The sequence below is a fragment of the Brassica napus genome, chromosome C3, assembly GCF_020379485.1.
Source record: "Brassica napus cultivar Da-Ae chromosome C3, Da-Ae, whole genome shotgun sequence".
In the NCBI taxonomy this organism is placed as follows: Eukaryota; Viridiplantae; Streptophyta; class Magnoliopsida; order Brassicales; family Brassicaceae; genus Brassica; species Brassica napus.
In genome coordinates, this window is record NC_063446.1 from 43,645,224 (window position 1) to 43,661,372 (window position 16,149).

Genomic DNA, 16,149 nt, shown 5'->3' on the forward strand with positions numbered 1-16,149 from the left:
AAATATGATCGAGAAGTGATGCATAATGGGAAGCTAAATACTTATTCTTTCCTATTTCAAGGACGGAAGATCACTCTCCTTCCGACTCCTGAAGCAGACCAGCCAACAAAAAATAACAAATCTAGCCAACCAGCAAAGCAGGGTCTACTCATTGTCTCCAAGACACAGTTCGAGAAAGAGATCCATGCACCAGTCCCGCTATTTGCATTGGTCGCGATCGAAACCGCAAAGAAACAAGCGACACCAATACCGCTGGCGTTTTCTTCTATTTTACAAGAGTTTCAAGATCTTTTTCCCGAGCTACCTGCTGGCCTACCTCCTCTTCGCGATATTCAACATCACATCGACCTGGTTCCTGACGCAGTTCTCCCGAACCGTGCTCATTACCGCATGAGTCCTGAAGAACACGAAGAGCTACGAAGACAAGTCGAAGAGCTTTTGTTGAAAGGTTATGTTCGGGAAAGTCTTAGCCCATGCACGGTCCCAGCTTTGTTGATCCCAAAGAAAGATCGTTCTTGGCGCATGTGCGTGGACAATCGAGCCGTCAATAAAATTACAACACGCTACAGATTCCCAATTCCCCGCTTGGACGACCTACACGAGTTTTGGTTTCTTAATAAAAACTCGATTCTGGATTATGAAGAATATGTCAGTGGAAAGTGAAGTAATTTTATTTATTTATTTATTTATTTTTAAAGTGAAGTAATTGCTTACAAAGAAATTATTGGTCCGGCCATTTATGATCGTTATGGTGAGGACATGATGATGGTGGAGCCAATTGATTTCATGTTCTGGAAAGATGCATTCAAGACAACAAAAGCCTCGAGAGATTTCATTGATGTTATCAAACTTGAGACATCAAATTCTAACCGTGAAGAAGATGATTGGACAACACGTGGATCACAAGCATATTTGAAATCATGTGGCTACTCTTCTATCAATGGATTAGTGGGTACAAAGACGTGTGACTTTACGGGGGGATGGGAGAATGCCATGAATATTAAAATTTGTTCCGCAGTGTTTCAAGTTTGGGGTGACCAATCAAAGAAAATAATGGAAAAGGGATATCTCCAAAATCACAAGATTTGAGGGCGAATCTTCTCCAACCCGGAGACAATGATGCAGATAAGTATTTGGAATATTTTCAAATATTTTATTGTTTATTTTATTAAATTTAGATAATTATCTTTATTATTTTAGGGTTTTATGATTTTCTTATATATAGCTTAAGTTTGTATTCAGTTTATAATTTGATTAATAAAAATTGAGAGTTCTCTCTTTGTTCCTTGTTTTATATCATTGGTGATCTCAACGAATTTAAGAAGACATTGATCTTAGGCATTCTATACTATAAAACTTCCGGTACAACAAAAACCCTTTGCTACAAAACAAACACATGTCCTTAGGTTCCAAAAATTTAAACTTATTGCAGTTTCAATAGCTGAATCTGAAATTAAGCAACTCTATTCAAGGGATTAGCTCCCGTAACATCAAATTTGAACAATTTTAGAGAAAAAAAAATCAGGAATAAGGTTTTAGAAAGTAACCTGTGGAAAGAATTAGGCAGGGAGGCAAGCTCCATTTCATCTCAAGAGTCAAGGGTGGTGGATAGATTACAAAAGTTCTTTAATAAAAATGTGGCAAAGAACTGAGGGTGGATTGCCACATAGGTCTTGAGATGGAACTCCACGGCTCTGTCTGTGACAACATGGAGCTGTACCAAAATTTCAAAAATGGAATACCGGTCTGATGGGAAGGCTGAGGAAATAAAGCTCATCTACAGAGGGTAGACAAGACTTTGGGTTTTTGTGTGGTTGAACCTATAAGACTCTCCATATTTGCAATCTCCCGTCATAAAGTAATACTGCAAATGGAGCACACAAAACATTCAAAACACAACTTTATCGACGGTGGCCAACATGTAGTGAAGGATCTGGTTCTTACTATGAACCGAGCGATGGGACCAGTTCAGGAACGTGTAACGAAGATACATGATAAATATGGTAAAGAAGAAACAAAAGTGACCGTTGAGTCTTCAGTGGAGAAGAAAGATTTTATGAGTGAGGCTGTATGGTTTTACAATGAATATATGTTGATATATAGTGTATTTAATGTTTTTAGCTATACATTATGGTCATTTTTAGTGTTTAGGAATTGCATTTAGATGTCATTAGGTGTTGCATTTGTACATATTGCATACACAGGGGTTAAAATGCACAATCAAGAGTTATGGAGCCATTTCGAGGACTTTTCTATACAAAACAGAAGTTACGGGGTCGAACTAGAAAGGAGGCAAAATGCAGAGACCAAATGTGCAATTTTGCAGAAGTTCACCATGTGTGTGTCGCGAGCTTCAGAGCGTTCGATGTGGAGAAGGGATATGCTCGATCCGATGCTCTCGGCCGTGATGCGTTTATGTCTTGCTCCCGAAGAGTTCCAATCGATCGATGCCTGAAGACGAGCTTGCTAGCTTCACCCCTCTTGATCTGAAACCCACAGCCGTGAAGAGCAAAGCGAACGATGATGATATTGTGGCTTGGTCGATTCGTTCTCCTCGATCCCACCTGATGATTCTCGAGCTTGGACGATTGCAAGGGAGGAGACGAGCTTGTTTTAGTTGTTCCGACGACAAGACGAGCTCCGGTAGTCACACGAATTGGCCGACAAAGAAGACGAGACGCAGCGGCTCAGGTATGTCGGAGGTGTGGTCTCGGCGAGAAGGCAGAGCTCCGGTGGTCGCCACACGAAACGAAACGAAGCAAGCTCTAGTCACAGACTCGTGAAGAAGAAGACCCAAGCAGTTGGAGCAATGGAGGATTTGCGAGGAAGATGAAGAAACGCAGTCGCCAAACGCGATTTCCAAACGCTAAACGCCAAACGCGATTTTGACTTGACCGCAGCGTTTTGTAAATCTGCGTTTGACCTTTATTTTAAGGACCTATAAATAATTGTTAAGGAAAAACCCCCCCCCGGGATCTTAGTTTTCAGATCTATTTTTCTCTTTTAAAAACTTTTGTAAAAGCTTGAATCTTTATCATCTTTAAACATTTTAATCTTGTGTTATTTTGATTATCTCTTTTTCTAATTATGATTAGCCTTAAACTAAACCATTGTTTCAAGGTTTTCATGACTATTAGTGAGTAATCTCCCATAAATTTATGGGCTAGGTAGATTAGGGTGAAAGGTGGAAGATTAAAGATGCTCAGAACTAGATTAGTAATGTTTCTTACAAATGAGATGTGCTTAATGCTAGAGTAGACTTGATCTATCTATTTCTAAATTCTGGATTATTTCATGCCCGAAAAGTGTTCGATGAAATGTCTGAATGTCTCATATTATGTTTTGCTGTTTGACCGACGAGAGTCGCTGCATTAAGGGCACTTCGACTATTAGGACTTGTTTGAATGCATGCTTGAGTGTAGTTGACCAACGAGAGTTGATGTATTGATGCATGACTAGTGCAGGAGTTATTATCACGAGAGTGGATTAACTTATCATTGTGTTCCTAGGTTAAAGAAACTTATTAGTTGATTGTGTTGAGCATCTTAAGTCTGAAGCCTATCACCCGAAATCGATTGCCTTGTCCCATGAGTTTAGCCTTTAATCTTGATTATAATCTGTTCTTGCTTGAGTTTATTGTCTAAAACTTAGCTCATCATTCTAAAACCAACTTGATTTGCTTAGATTAAATGACTTCTTGTATTCTACATGCTTTAAACAATCTTAGGTTGGATTGACATCTTTAATACTACATAGACACATCAAGTTTTGGCGCCGTTGCCATCCTAAGACTAGCTTTAAACATAGAGATTTGGTTGTTGTTTACGACTAAGTTTTATTTTTATTTTGTTACTTACTTTCTCTACTCTTCACTCTTTGTCATCAACAGATGAATGCACCTGCGAAATAGAGGATCAACAGATTTAACTCGATGGGTCGAAGAAATTCGAGCACACGAAAGAGCGATAGCAAGAGAAAGACGTGACCAGGAACGACTTGAACAGCTGGAAAGACAAAGGTTGAACATGGAACAAGAACAACATCATCCTCAAGAACAAGTCGCTGCTCAGGGCATTCATGCCCAAGCATGCAATGGTCAGGGAGCTGCCAACCCTAGACCCGTCCACCAACCCCGAAATCCGCGAGCCATAGGTGCTCATGACGAGCCAACCATACATAACAACCTGACGGGCATTCGCGCACCACCGGGGGCGAACAACAACTTTGAGATCAAGTCAAACTTGATCAACATGATACAATCTAACAAGTATCATGGACTGCCAATGGAGGATCCTCTAGATCATCTCCACACATTTGACAGGCTTTGTGGGACTGTCAGGATCAATGGCATTTCTGAAGATGCTTTCAAACTCAAACTCTTCCCGTTTTCACTTGGAGACAGAGCACACTTATGGGAGAAGACCCTACTTTCAAGCTCGGTCGAAACCTGGGACAAATGCAAGAAAGTATTTTTAACCAAGTTCTTTTCTACTTCTAGAACTGCACGACTCCGAAATGAAATCAATGGATTCACACAGAAGGGACTTGAAAGCTTCGGAGAAGCATGGGAGCGCTTCAAAGGCTACACAATGAAATGCCCTCACCATGGTTTCTCAAAGAAAAGTATACTCAGTACATTCTACAGAGGACTTCTTCCAGAGTTTCGATCAAGGCTTGACACAACGAGTAATGGTAATTTCTTAGGACGTGAGGAACAAGATGGAATGCAGTTAATTGAGAACTTAGCCCTGACTGACTCCACCTACTGCGATGACTATGATCGCTCAATTAGGGGTACTGTGACTCAAGATGAGCAAGCTAGAAAGGATTTAAAAGTGCTAAGAGGAGAGATGGACCAACTTCTTCAGCTTCAGAAGAAACAAGTTCACTACATTGGTGAATATGATCAACAGCTGGTCCAAATTGAGCCTCAAGAGGAATTTGTGCAGAGTGTCCAGGAAGAAGTTAACTATGTAGGAGGACAAGGAAACTACAATCAAAACTTCAACTACAGAAATCAGAACACTCAGATCCCTCAAGGACTGAACACACTGCAAGACAACTTTCAAAACAAGCCTCAATATATCCCTCAAGGCAACTACCAGCAGAAACCTTTCTATAACAATCAGCAAGGCAACTTCCAGCAAAGAGCCTACAACAACCCACCACCTGGGTTTTACCCTAATAAAGGTAACCAGCAAAACCAAGGTCAAGGAATCTCCTCCAATGCACCACCAACATAAAGCAGTACGAATTTCCTCCTCAAACAGCTTCTGGCCTCACATGCCAAATTTGATAAAAGAATTGAAGATATGGATTCTAAGATCACTGGATCCTACAGAGCTCTCAATTCCAGAATGGATGCTCTTGAAAATCAGTTTGCCACTATGAACACAAATTCCAAAAGGCCAATGGGTTCACTCCCTGGAAAGCCTGAGGAAAACCCGAAAGAATTCATTGGGGCAATCACACTGAGGAGTGGGAAAGAATTACCTTCAAGAGATCTCATTCGGGACAATGAGAAACAGGAAGGGGAGGTGATCATCAATGTGGAAGACAATGTGGTGATTTTGGATGAGAAAAAGGATGAGGAGATCCTTCAGAAGATTGTGGACTCAAAAGGAAAAGGGAAAGTAGTTGAAGAGAAAAAGGACACAACTGAGAAAGGAGGCGCTTCCACTGCAAATGACACTCCATTTGTGCCTCCTCCATATGAACCCAAGCTCCCATTCCCTGGAAGATTCAAGAAGCAGCTGGTTGACAAGTACAAAGCTCTCTTCGAGAAGCAATTGCATGAAGTTCAGATTCAAATGCCAATCCTTGACGCATTCATGTTGGTGCCTCAATACAGCAAATTTTTGAAAGATGCAGTCAAGGAAAAACAGAAGAAGTTATAAGGAATGGTAGTGCTCACACAGGAGTGTAGTGCAATCATCACAAAGACTGATGTTCCAAAGAAGTTAGAGGATCCAAGATGCTTCACTCTCCCATGCTCTCTTGGACCCTTGAAGTTTGAAAATTGTCTACGCGATCTTGGAGCAAGCATCAGTCTGATGCCACTTTCGGTAGCTAAGCGGCTTGGATTCACTCAGTTTAAGAAGTGTCGCCTCTCTTTGGTACTGGCTGACAGATCAGTAAGGTTGCCCATTGGAATACTTAAGGACCTTCCTGTCATGGTTGGAAACTGTGAAGTACCCACTGACTTCGTCGTTCTTGAGATGGACGAGGAACCCAAAGACCCCTTGCTCTTTGGTAGACCATTCCTTGCTACTGCAGGAGCTGTCATTGATGTAAATAATGGCAAGATAGATCTTCATCTTGGGAAAAATAATGTTCTGAAATTTGATATCAGAGATGTGATGAAGAAGCCTACAATAGAAGGGCAAGTCTTTTACATAGAAACCATGGATTCACTCGCTGACGAGTTTCTGGAAGAGCTGGCTATTGAAGACTCCCTTCAGCATGCTCTTACCATTGAAAAAGAAGATCAACTGATCGAGAGCAAGAAAAGCGATGAGTACTCAAGGAGGATGGACTCTTGCAAGATGGCAGAGGATGCAGATCAGTTCATGGACTTACCAGAGATCAATCACCATGCCCACTCAGTGGAACAGCAGGATGAAGCTCTCAACGATGATTGGAGTGAGCTCAAAGCCCCAAAGGTGGACCTGAAACCGCTTCCCAATGGGCTCAGGTACGCTTTTCTTGGACCAAATGAAACTTATCCAGTGATTGTGAATGTTGATCTCACTGATGATGAATTGTCTTTACTCTTGAATGAACTGAGAAAATATAGAAATGCAATTGGTTACTCTCTAGATGATATTAGAGGAATTTCACCTTCACTTTGCATGCACAGGATACACTTAGAAGATGAATCAATGACTTCTATAGAACATCAAAGAAGGTTGAATCCCAACCTGAAAGATGTTGTTAAGAAAGAGATTCTAAAACTTTTGGATGCGGGGATAATCTATCATATTTCTGATAGTACCTGGATTTCCCCCGTCCATGTTGTGCCAAAGAAGGGCGGAATCACTGTGGTTAGGAATGAAAAAGATGAATTAATTCCAACTAGAACAATCACAGGTCATCGAATGTGCATTGACTATAGGAAATTAAACTCTGCATCTAGAAAAGATCATTTTCCTTTGCCATTCATTGATCAAATGCTTGAGCGTCTTACTAACCACCCCTATTATTGCTTTCTTGATGGATACTCGAGATTCTTCCAAATCCCCATACATCCCAATGATCAGGAGAAAACGACTTTCACCTGTCCATATGATACCTTCGCATATCGAAGGATGCCATTCGGATTGTGTAATGCACCAGCAACCTTTCAGAGGGCTATGATGTCGATTTTCTCTGATCTTATTGAGGAAGTTGTGGAGGTATGCATGGATGATTTCTCTGTATATGGTTCTTCTTTTGCCTCGTGTTTGTCTAATCTGTGCAGGGTCTTACAAAGATGTGAAGAAACAAATCTCGTCCTCAACTGGGAAAAATGCCACTTCATGGTGAAAGAAGGGATTGTTCTGGGTCACAAAATCTCTGAGAAAGGCATAGAGGTTGATCAGGCTAAGATTGATGTCATGATGGGTTTACAACCGCCAACATCTGTGACAGGGATCATAAGTTTCCTTGGACATGCAGGCTTCTACAGGCGCTTCACAAAAGACTTCTCGAAAGTAGCGCAGCCATTGACCCGACTCTTGTGCAAAGAAATTGAGTTCTGTTTCAGCCAGGAATGCCTTGAAGCATTCAACAAGCTGAAGAATGATCTGGTGTGTGCCCCTATTGTTCAACCGCATGATTGGGACCTTCCTTTCGAGATCATGTGCGATGCCAGCGACTATGCTGTTGGGGAAGTGTTGGGGCAAATGAAAGGCAATAAATCTCATGTGATCTACTATGCCAGTCGCACTCTTGATGAAGCACAGGTGAACTATACCTCCACAGAGAAAGAGCTTCTAGCAGTGGTCTTTGCATTTGAAAAATTCAGAAGCTATCTGGTTGGATCAAAGGTAGTTGTCTACACAGATCATGCTGCTTTAAGACATCTACTGGCAAAGAAAGAGGCAAAGCCAAGACTTCTGAGATGGATCTTACTACTCCAGGAGTTTGATCTTGAAATTAAGGATAGGCCAGGAGTGGAAAACGGTGTAGCTGATCATCTGTCCAGGTTGAGAATTGAAGGAGGGATTCCTATTGATGAGGGACTCCCTGAAGAGCAAATAATGGCTATTAAAGCAGTTGATTTTGCTTACAAGACTAGAGAAAGGTTAGAAGAGGCCAAGGCATTGGAAGAAAGATTACCTTGGTATGCAGACTTGGTGAACTACTTAGCTTCTGGAAAAGAACCGTTGGGGCTTGAAGGATATCAGAGGAAGAAATTCTTCAAGGGCGTCAAGAGATACTTTTGGGATGAGCCATATCTCTATACACGGTGTAAGGATCAGCTTTACAGAAGAGTTGTAGCTGAGGAAGAAATTGAAGGCATCCTTTCACACTGTCATGGGTCATCTTACGGTGGTCACTTCGCTACGTTCAAGACAGTAGCAAAAGTCCTTCAAGCTGGCTTCTGGTGGCCCATATGTTCAAAGACACACAAGAGTTTGTGTCCAAATGCGACTCATGCCAAAGAAGAGGTAACATCAGTAAGAGAAACGAGATGCCTCAGAATCCAATTCTGGAAGTTGAGGTGTTTGATGTCTGGGGCATAGACTTCATGGGGCCATTTCCCATGTCTTTCGGGAACAAATATATCTTGGTGACTGTCGATTATGTATCCAAATGGGTTGAGGCAATTGCTAGTCCAACCAACGATTCCAGAGTAGTCATCAAGATGTTCAAGACCATCATCTTTCCTAGATTTGGAGTTCCAAGAGTTGTGATCAGTGATGGAGGATCTCACTTTATCAACAAAATCTTCGAGAGCTTAATGAAAAAGAATGGGGTTAAGCATAAGGTAGCAACACCTTACCACCCTCAGACTAGTGGACAAGTTGAGGTTTCCAACAGGGAGATTAAAGCCATCCTGGAGAAAACTATGGGAACAACAAGGAAAGACTGGTAGTGAAGTTGGATGATGCACTCTCGGCATACAGAACAGCTTTCAAAACACCACTTTGGACAACGCCTTTCAACTTAGTCTACGGAAAGTCTTGCCACCTTCCGGTCGAGCTTGAATACAAAGCCTTGTGGGCTGTTAAGCTCCTGAACTTCAACATCAAAACCGCCAAGGAGAAGACACTGATCCAGTTGCATGAGCTAGATGAAATCAGGCTTGATGCCTTTGAAAGCTCTAGGATTTACAAAGAGACGACTAAGGCTTTCCATGATAAGAAGATCTTAAGGCGTGAATTCAAGGCTGGTGATCAAGTGCTGTTGTTTAACTCTCGGTTGAAGATTTTTCCCGGAAAACTCAAGTCAAGGTGGTCAGGACCTTTTGTGATCAAGGAAGTAAGACCGTATGGAGCTGTGGTGTTGACAGGAAAGCATGGAGAATATTTTACAGTGAATGGTCAACGTTTAAAGCTCTACATGGTTGATCAGGAGATTGGTGAGGAAGCCTCGGTTCCTCTCTCTGAACCAATCTCAGCCTAAGAAATGAAAAGGAAGTCAAGCTAAGAGACTTAAAACAATCGCACTTGAGAGGCAATCTCACGTTATCCTTTGTATATATTATCTACTTATATTTGTTAAAAAGGATTGCAGGTCTACGCAAGAAGGCAACAAACAAGTTCGGGGGAACTCTGCATCTCTTCCCACCCAATCTACCCTCCCATACTTCTAGCTCAGGCTCAAGGTAAGTGTCATTCCATCCCTGCGCATATTTAGTTTGTTTTATTTCATCTTTTGTGGTCTTTCCTTCATCTTCACTCTCACACAAGGGACTGTGTGAAGTAAGTTTGGGGGAGAGACCTGTTATCTCACATATTCTTTTGTTTTCTCTGAGTCTCATGCATCACATTGTTAATACTTATTGCATTTAAAAAACCCATAAGAATTTGAAATTTTTTGAAAAACAAAAACAACATTTAGATTCATTTTGTTACATTTCATTATTAGGATCGAGTCTACAAGCATATAGGTTGCATTCATGTGCATAGGAAGCTGCTGCAAAGAACTCATGCTAAGAACTCAGTGTGATACCCGTTTTAATCATAGTAAGTAGCATGAACATATCTTGAAAGTCTTGTAAGTTTCGAGCCTTGAAAACTCTTCTTGAACTCATTGCTTGGTTGAAACTGCTTGTCCTTGATTCCAACTCCAATGTATTTGAGTCTAAAGAACCTAATTTCTCTCGCTTATGGGCTCTTGAATGCTTGATCATGGATACCTTATACACACTTGGATTGTCTTTACTCCATTTCCACCAATCTCTGTCAATCCAAGTGGCCATCTTAGGATGGTTTCCACTCCTTAAGCCATACCCTTCCTTTCAGACCAATGTTAAATTGCTTGAGTGATGCCTGTTTCTGATAGCTTTGACATGTGCAAAAACTTGAGAGTATTGGGAACGACGACTGTTGGTTCTCATTTTGGCTAGCTATTAGGACTTCATTTGAGCTAGCAATTAGGATGGGCAGTGGGTTTAGAATGTATCTAAGGTCTGGGCTGAGCATGTTATTTGGATCAAGGAGGGAAGAAAAAGAATGAACCACAAAAGTGAGAGGTCACTAGGGATCAAAAGAAACTTTAGCTATAAGAAGAAGAGAAGAAAAGAACCCCTGATTGAAAAAAAAAATGAAAAGTGTGGGGGAAAAAAAAGAAAATAGAGCTAAGTGAAGAAATATACCAAGGAATCCCTAGTAGACTAGCAATGAAAGAGTGAGTTCATCTGGTGAGTGAAAAAGAGTGAAAGGTTATTTGGGTTTTGGGTGAGAAAAAGAAAGATTGACATGAGGAAAAAGGTAGAACAGTGAGGACTAACTGTTGTATGCATAAATTGTTCTCCTTCTTATATAGATTTTGCATAATGTCATTGCTCCTATGTTTGAGAGTGAACCACCCACCAAAAAGCGCTGAACCTTTTGCTTCACTATTTACAACCATTTCTTCACCTTACCAAATGATCAGGATAAAGTTCCCATCTGCGAGACTTCACCTTGAGACTTGGTTTTAATGAATGTGAGGGTTGGTTGAATGACTTGTAATGGATTCTAAGTGGTGAGGGTAGAGAAACAAAATTTGGAGTTGAGGTAGGCCTTGAGAAACTAGAGTTCAATAAGGAATCATGTCTTTGCTATTTGTTATGATTTTGTATGGATGTCATGTTGAAGGCTTTGAAGAGTCTCTTTGCTTAGCAATTTCCATTTTCAAACCTCTCTTTCCCACTCTTCTTGAAAGTTTACTTGTGGACAAGTAAAGAAGCAAGTTTGGGGGAGTTGATATATAGTCTATTTACATGTTTTTAGCTATAGATTATGGTCATTTTTAGTGTTTAGGAGTTGCATTTAGATGTCACTAGATGTTGCATTTGTACATATTGCATACACAGGGGTTAAAATGCACAATCAAGAGTTTTGGAGCCATTTCGAGGACTTTTCTATACAAAACAGAAGTTACGGGGTAGAACTAGAAAGGAGGCAAAATGCAGGGACCAAATGTGCAATTTCGCAGAATTTCACCATGTGTGTGTCGCGAGCTTCAGAGCGTTCGATGTGGAGAAGGGATATGCTCGATCCGATGCTCTCGGCCGTGATGCGTTTATGTCTTGCTCCCGAAGAGTTCCAATCGATCGATGCCTGAAGACGAGCTTGCTCGCTTCACCCCTCTTGATCTGAAACCCACAGCCGTGAAGAGCAAAGCGAACGATGGTGATATTGTGGCTTGGTCGATTCGTTCTCCTCGATCCCACCTGATGATTCTCGAGCTTGGACGATCGCAAGGGAGGAGACGAGCTTGTTTTAGTTGTTCCGACGAGAAGACGAGCTCCGGTAGTCACCACACGAATTGGCCGACGAAGAAGACGAGACGCATCGGCTCAGGTATGGCGGAGGTGTGGTCTCGGCAAGAAGGCAGAGCTCCGGTGGTCGCCACACGAAACGAAACGAAGCAAGCTCCAGTCACAGACTCGTGAAGAAGAAGACCCAAGCAGTTGCAGCAATGGAGGATTTGCGAGGAAGATGAAGAAACGCAGTCGCCAAACGCGATTTCCAAACTCTAAACACCAAACGCGATTTTGACTTGATCGCAGCGTTTTGTAAATCTGCGTTTGACCTTTATTTTAAGGACCTATAAATACTTGTTAAGGAAAAAACTTCAGGGGATCTTAGTTTTTAGATCTACTTTTCTCTTTTAACAACTTTTGTAAAAGCTTGAATCTTTATCATCTTTAAACATTTTAATCTTGTGTTATTTTGATTATCTCTTCTTCTAATCATGATTACCTTAAACTAAACTATTGTTTCAAGGTTTCCATGACTATTAGTGAGTAATCTCCCATAAACTTATGGGCTAGGTAGATTAGTGTGAAATGTGGAAGATTAAAGATGCTTAGAACTAGATTAGTAATGTTTCTTATAAATGAGATGTGCTTAATGCTAGAGTAGACTTGATCTCTCTATTTCTAGATTCTGGATTATTTCATACCCGAAAGGTGTTCGATGAAATGTCTGAATGTCTCATATTGTGTTTTGTTGCTTGACCGACGAGAGTCGCTGCATAAGAGCACTTCGACTATTAGAACTTGTTTGAATGCATGCTTGAGTGTAGTTGACCAATGAGAGTTGATGTATTGATGCATGACTAGTGTAGGAGTTATTATCATGAGAGTGAATTAACATATCATTGTGTTCCTAGATTAAAGAAACTTATTAGTTGATTATATTGAGCATCTTAAGTCTGAAACCTATCACCCGAAATCGATTGCCTTGTCCCATGAGTTTAGCCTTTAATCTTGATTATAATCTGTTCTTGCTTGAGTTTGTTGTCTGAAGCTTAGCTCATCATTCTAAAACCAACTTGATTTGCTTAGATTAAATAACTTCCTGTATTCTCCATTCTTTAAACAATCTTAGGTTGGATTGACATCTTTACTACTACATAGACACATCATATGTCACTTCATCTATATACAACAACGTTGAGACAGAAACAACCAAAGATCGTTTTATCGGTGGGGTTTGGTTTAACTAAACCAACTGTTTCTGCAGAAGGCTTCCACAGAATGCCAAATCAAACCTCTCTTCTGGAGGGTCTCCAATGCAGTCGAAAACCGCGTCTGCGTTCACAAAATCTTCATCCGCCGTGTATCTGCACATTCCAAAGAATGAATGCTCATTTCGTCTTCTGATTGATATGAATATAACAAGAGCGGGCTTTCTACTGAAACTACTAACCCACTCTTTGTGACTATACAAGTCATTCCCGCAGCTTTTGCAGCTGCTAGTCCGATAGCGCTGTCTTCAACCACAACACATCTGTACACATAAACAGAGCCAAACTATTCACAACATTTTCTACCAACAAAGAAAAACTGACTCATTCTCCTGTAGAGAAATCATACTTTGAGGGATCAACTCCGAGGGTTTCAGCTGCTAAGTTGTAGATGGCCTGTTAAAACAAAAGTTTCTAATGTCTTTAACCAAGATGATGAAGCACACACAAACCATTGTTAGTATATTACCGGGTCAGGCTTCTTTTTGGGGACTATATCTCCTGCAAATATCTTGATCTTCTCTGCTCTTTCTGGTCCAAGCAAGCATGAAACTATAGCAGAAACCTGAAATCAAATCCCGAATGAGAAAGCTGATTCACATTTCTCTTTATACAAAAATAGTTAAATAATGCAGCTGGCATTGTCTGTTTTTTAAAGAAATCAGGACACGATATTGATATCAATATATGCTCAAAAATTACTGTGGCCTTGGAAACTGAAGTAGTAGAACCTGATTGGGTCATACCGCCTTTTCATTTGAAGTGCTGCACACGGCGACTTTTACTCCATTCGTTAGAGCTTGATCAACCAGTCTGCACAAGAATGCTTGGTTAAGATAGCCGAAGCACGTAGCTGATCAGACCGGAAAATATGTATATGCTTTACTAGAAATTAACTAGCCTAGAAACGTTCATAGCATCAGGATAATCCTTCAAAATATATTCATAGTGACTAAGCCAATTTAGATTAATGTTGTAACAAAGACGTTGCATCAAGAGCAAGTGACAGAATCAAGGACGTAGATTAGGACATGCACTAACTTGGCAACACCAGGTCGAAGAGGAAGCAGCTTCTTCTCGATGAGAACCATGAAAAGCTCAGTCTTCTGCTTATGAAGCCCAGCTATGAACGCTTTCCTCTCTGCTTCATCTTTGGGAGCTTTCTCAGGCCAACCCACCTTGTTAAAATACGCCGTCATCCTACACAAAGAAAAGAAAAACAAAGCCATCACTCAAATTTCATTCGGACAGGACGAAACTGAAACTTCATCAAGATAGATACCTTTCTTTCCCACCACCGATTTTCAGTAGCTCTCCGTACAAATCAACATCCCATGTAACACCCAAATCTCTCTGCGAGAATTTACTAGAACTCAATATTGTAAATCACCAAAAATTAAGGGAGAAAAGTGACCTCTTTGAAAGTGTCGTTGAAGGAGATCCTGTGACCATCCTTCTCCGTATCGACAAGCACTCCATCGCAGTCGAAGAGAAGAGCGGATGGAAGATTCGCCGGAGAAGATGAAGCAGAGCAAATGATTCCCCCGGAACGAGATGCTCTCTGTATTATTCTCTGTTTTGCTTTGAGGCACTTCCCCAGGAATCGCGACTTAGACGCAGAAGGTGTCGCGTTAAAGGCACGCGCCGCATTAGGGATGAAAGATGCGGCTGATAGCTTAGGTTGAGTTGAAGAAAAAGAAGGAGGTGGTGAAGGAGATAATTTCAGAGTCGCCATTGTTTGAGTCTCTCTCTCTCTCTCTCTATCAATCTTTATATATCCGTCTGCAGGGTATAATAACGGTCGGAGATTTCTGTAACTCTATCCGGTCTCGCGCTAACGACCACATGATATAACCACCTGGTTCTGGTCGGGTTAGGGTACTTTCCTAATCAAAAACCGGGTTTGATCTTTTTTGGTTCTACAATTTTGTGCAGAAAACATCTCGATGAAGGTAGGTAATTAACTTTTAGGCAACATCAAAACATCGTGACAAAAAAAAAAAAAAAAAAAGGCAACATCAAAACTTTTTTTTTGATCGAAAGCTAATATCAAAATGGTAAATTAGGATTACCTGTTATAGAGGACAAAATTAACAGGACAAAATATACCTGTTATACAATATCTATTATAATAAAATAATTTTTTTCTTTTCTTCGTGAGCCACTTCACTTTCGAGCATTTCTTTTAATGACAAGTAGATTTTGAACCCTGCATCCGCACGGATGTTTACTTTATGTTTTATATAAACTAGGTGATTTTTCCGTGCTCATGCACATGTATAAATATTTATAAAATAAATGTACTATAATAATTGATTGTAATTTATTTTTAATTTTAAATTAATTTATAATTTTTATGCATAATTTATATTAATAATATTATATTACTTTAATTAGACATATGATTTTAAATATGTTATATCTAGTCGATTTTGTTGTTTTTATAGTTGATTTAGTTATCATTTGGGTAAATTAGATTTCATCTATTTCTCTGAATTCAACTATAATATTTTTTTTATTTTAAATATATTAAAATTATGATTAATTTTCTTATTTGCATTTACTTTGGTTATTGCCTTAGATATATAAATATATCTGAGGAATATTATATATAACTTAAGATATATTGTGCTTAGAATGAAATATAAATAAACTAAAGTGTCTAATTCCAAATTATGTAAATTAATATAACGATAATATTCTACAGTCTCATGCATATATATATAAATTTTACAAAAGAACTAAATTATAACAGTTGATTAATATTTTATTTTGTTTTTTTAATATGTTTTGGATCATCCTATAATTTACATTTATAAAATAAATTACTATTATAAAATTATATATTCTTATTGTAATTAAATCACTGATTTTAGATATGTATTAGTTAAATATATTCTTTCAAATTCAAACTAAAGTATATTTTTCAAATTATATGTTGATTTAAAAAATATACATCAGAAAATAAAGCGATGATCAATA

At 39.7% G+C, this 16,149-nt stretch overlaps 3 protein-coding genes and 1 non-coding gene across 4 annotated transcripts; 2 read left to right on the forward strand and 2 right to left on the reverse strand.

The window, feature by feature from the left end:
* The first annotated feature begins 18 nt into the window (after positions 1-18).
* LOC111203777 lies at positions 19-663 on the forward strand. Its single transcript, XM_022697815.2, has one exon. It carries the CDS (start codon positions 19-21, stop codon positions 661-663), a length of 645 nt encoding a protein of 214 aa, XP_022553536.1.
* Positions 664-4,505: 3,842 nt separating this feature from the next.
* LOC125584620 lies at positions 4,506-4,612 on the reverse strand. Its single transcript, XR_007321532.1, has one exon. It is a non-coding gene; the product is annotated as a small nucleolar RNA R71 (small nucleolar RNA).
* A 4,119-nt stretch (positions 4,613-8,731) lies between these two features.
* LOC125583097 lies at positions 8,732-9,609 on the forward strand. Its single transcript, XM_048749660.1, has 2 exons — positions 8,732-9,013; positions 9,067-9,609. The coding sequence occupies exons 1-2, from the start codon at positions 8,732-8,734 to the stop codon at positions 9,607-9,609; spliced, it is 825 nt and encodes a 274-aa protein (XP_048605617.1).
* A 3,353-nt stretch (positions 9,610-12,962) lies between these two features.
* LOC106357583 (CBBY-like protein) lies at positions 12,963-15,103 on the reverse strand. The gene is made up of 8 exons (XM_048750602.1): positions 14,582-15,103; positions 14,450-14,520; positions 14,209-14,367; positions 13,914-13,980; positions 13,637-13,732; positions 13,517-13,563; positions 13,350-13,430; positions 12,963-13,263 (listed from the first exon to the last, which is right to left on the reverse strand). Exons 1-8 carry the CDS (start codon positions 14,900-14,902, stop codon positions 13,143-13,145), a joined length of 963 nt encoding a protein of 320 aa, XP_048606559.1. The 5' UTR covers positions 14,903-15,103; the 3' UTR covers positions 12,963-13,142.
* Between the last annotated feature and the right edge of the window lie 1,046 nt (positions 15,104-16,149).

What these genes read in the sequence shown, in the direction of transcription:
- LOC106357583 (XM_048750602.1), bottom strand. Translation starts at nt 14,902, where the DNA reads ATGGCGACTCTGAAATTATCTCCTTCACCACCTCCTTCTTTTTCTTCA. An exon ending in CTTCGACCTGGTGTTGCCAA is followed by an intron (nt 13,981 to 14,208) that starts GTTAGTGCATGT and finishes ATTCTTGTGCAG; the next exon opens with ACTGGTTGATCAAGCTCTAA. An exon ending in CTCGGAGTTGATCCCTCAAA is followed by an intron (nt 13,431 to 13,516) that starts GTATGATTTCTC and finishes TTATGTGTACAG; the next exon opens with ATGTGTTGTGGTTGAAGACA.
- LOC125583097 (XM_048749660.1), top strand. Translation starts at nt 8,732, where the DNA reads ATGGGGCCATTTCCCATGTCTTTCGGGAACAAATATATCTTGGTGACT. An exon ending in AGACTAGTGGACAAGTTGAG is followed by an intron (nt 9,014 to 9,066) that starts GTTTCCAACAGG and finishes GGGAACAACAAG; the next exon opens with GAAAGACTGGTAGTGAAGTT.
- LOC111203777 (XM_022697815.2), top strand. Translation starts at nt 19, where the DNA reads ATGCATAATGGGAAGCTAAATACTTATTCTTTCCTATTTCAAGGACGG.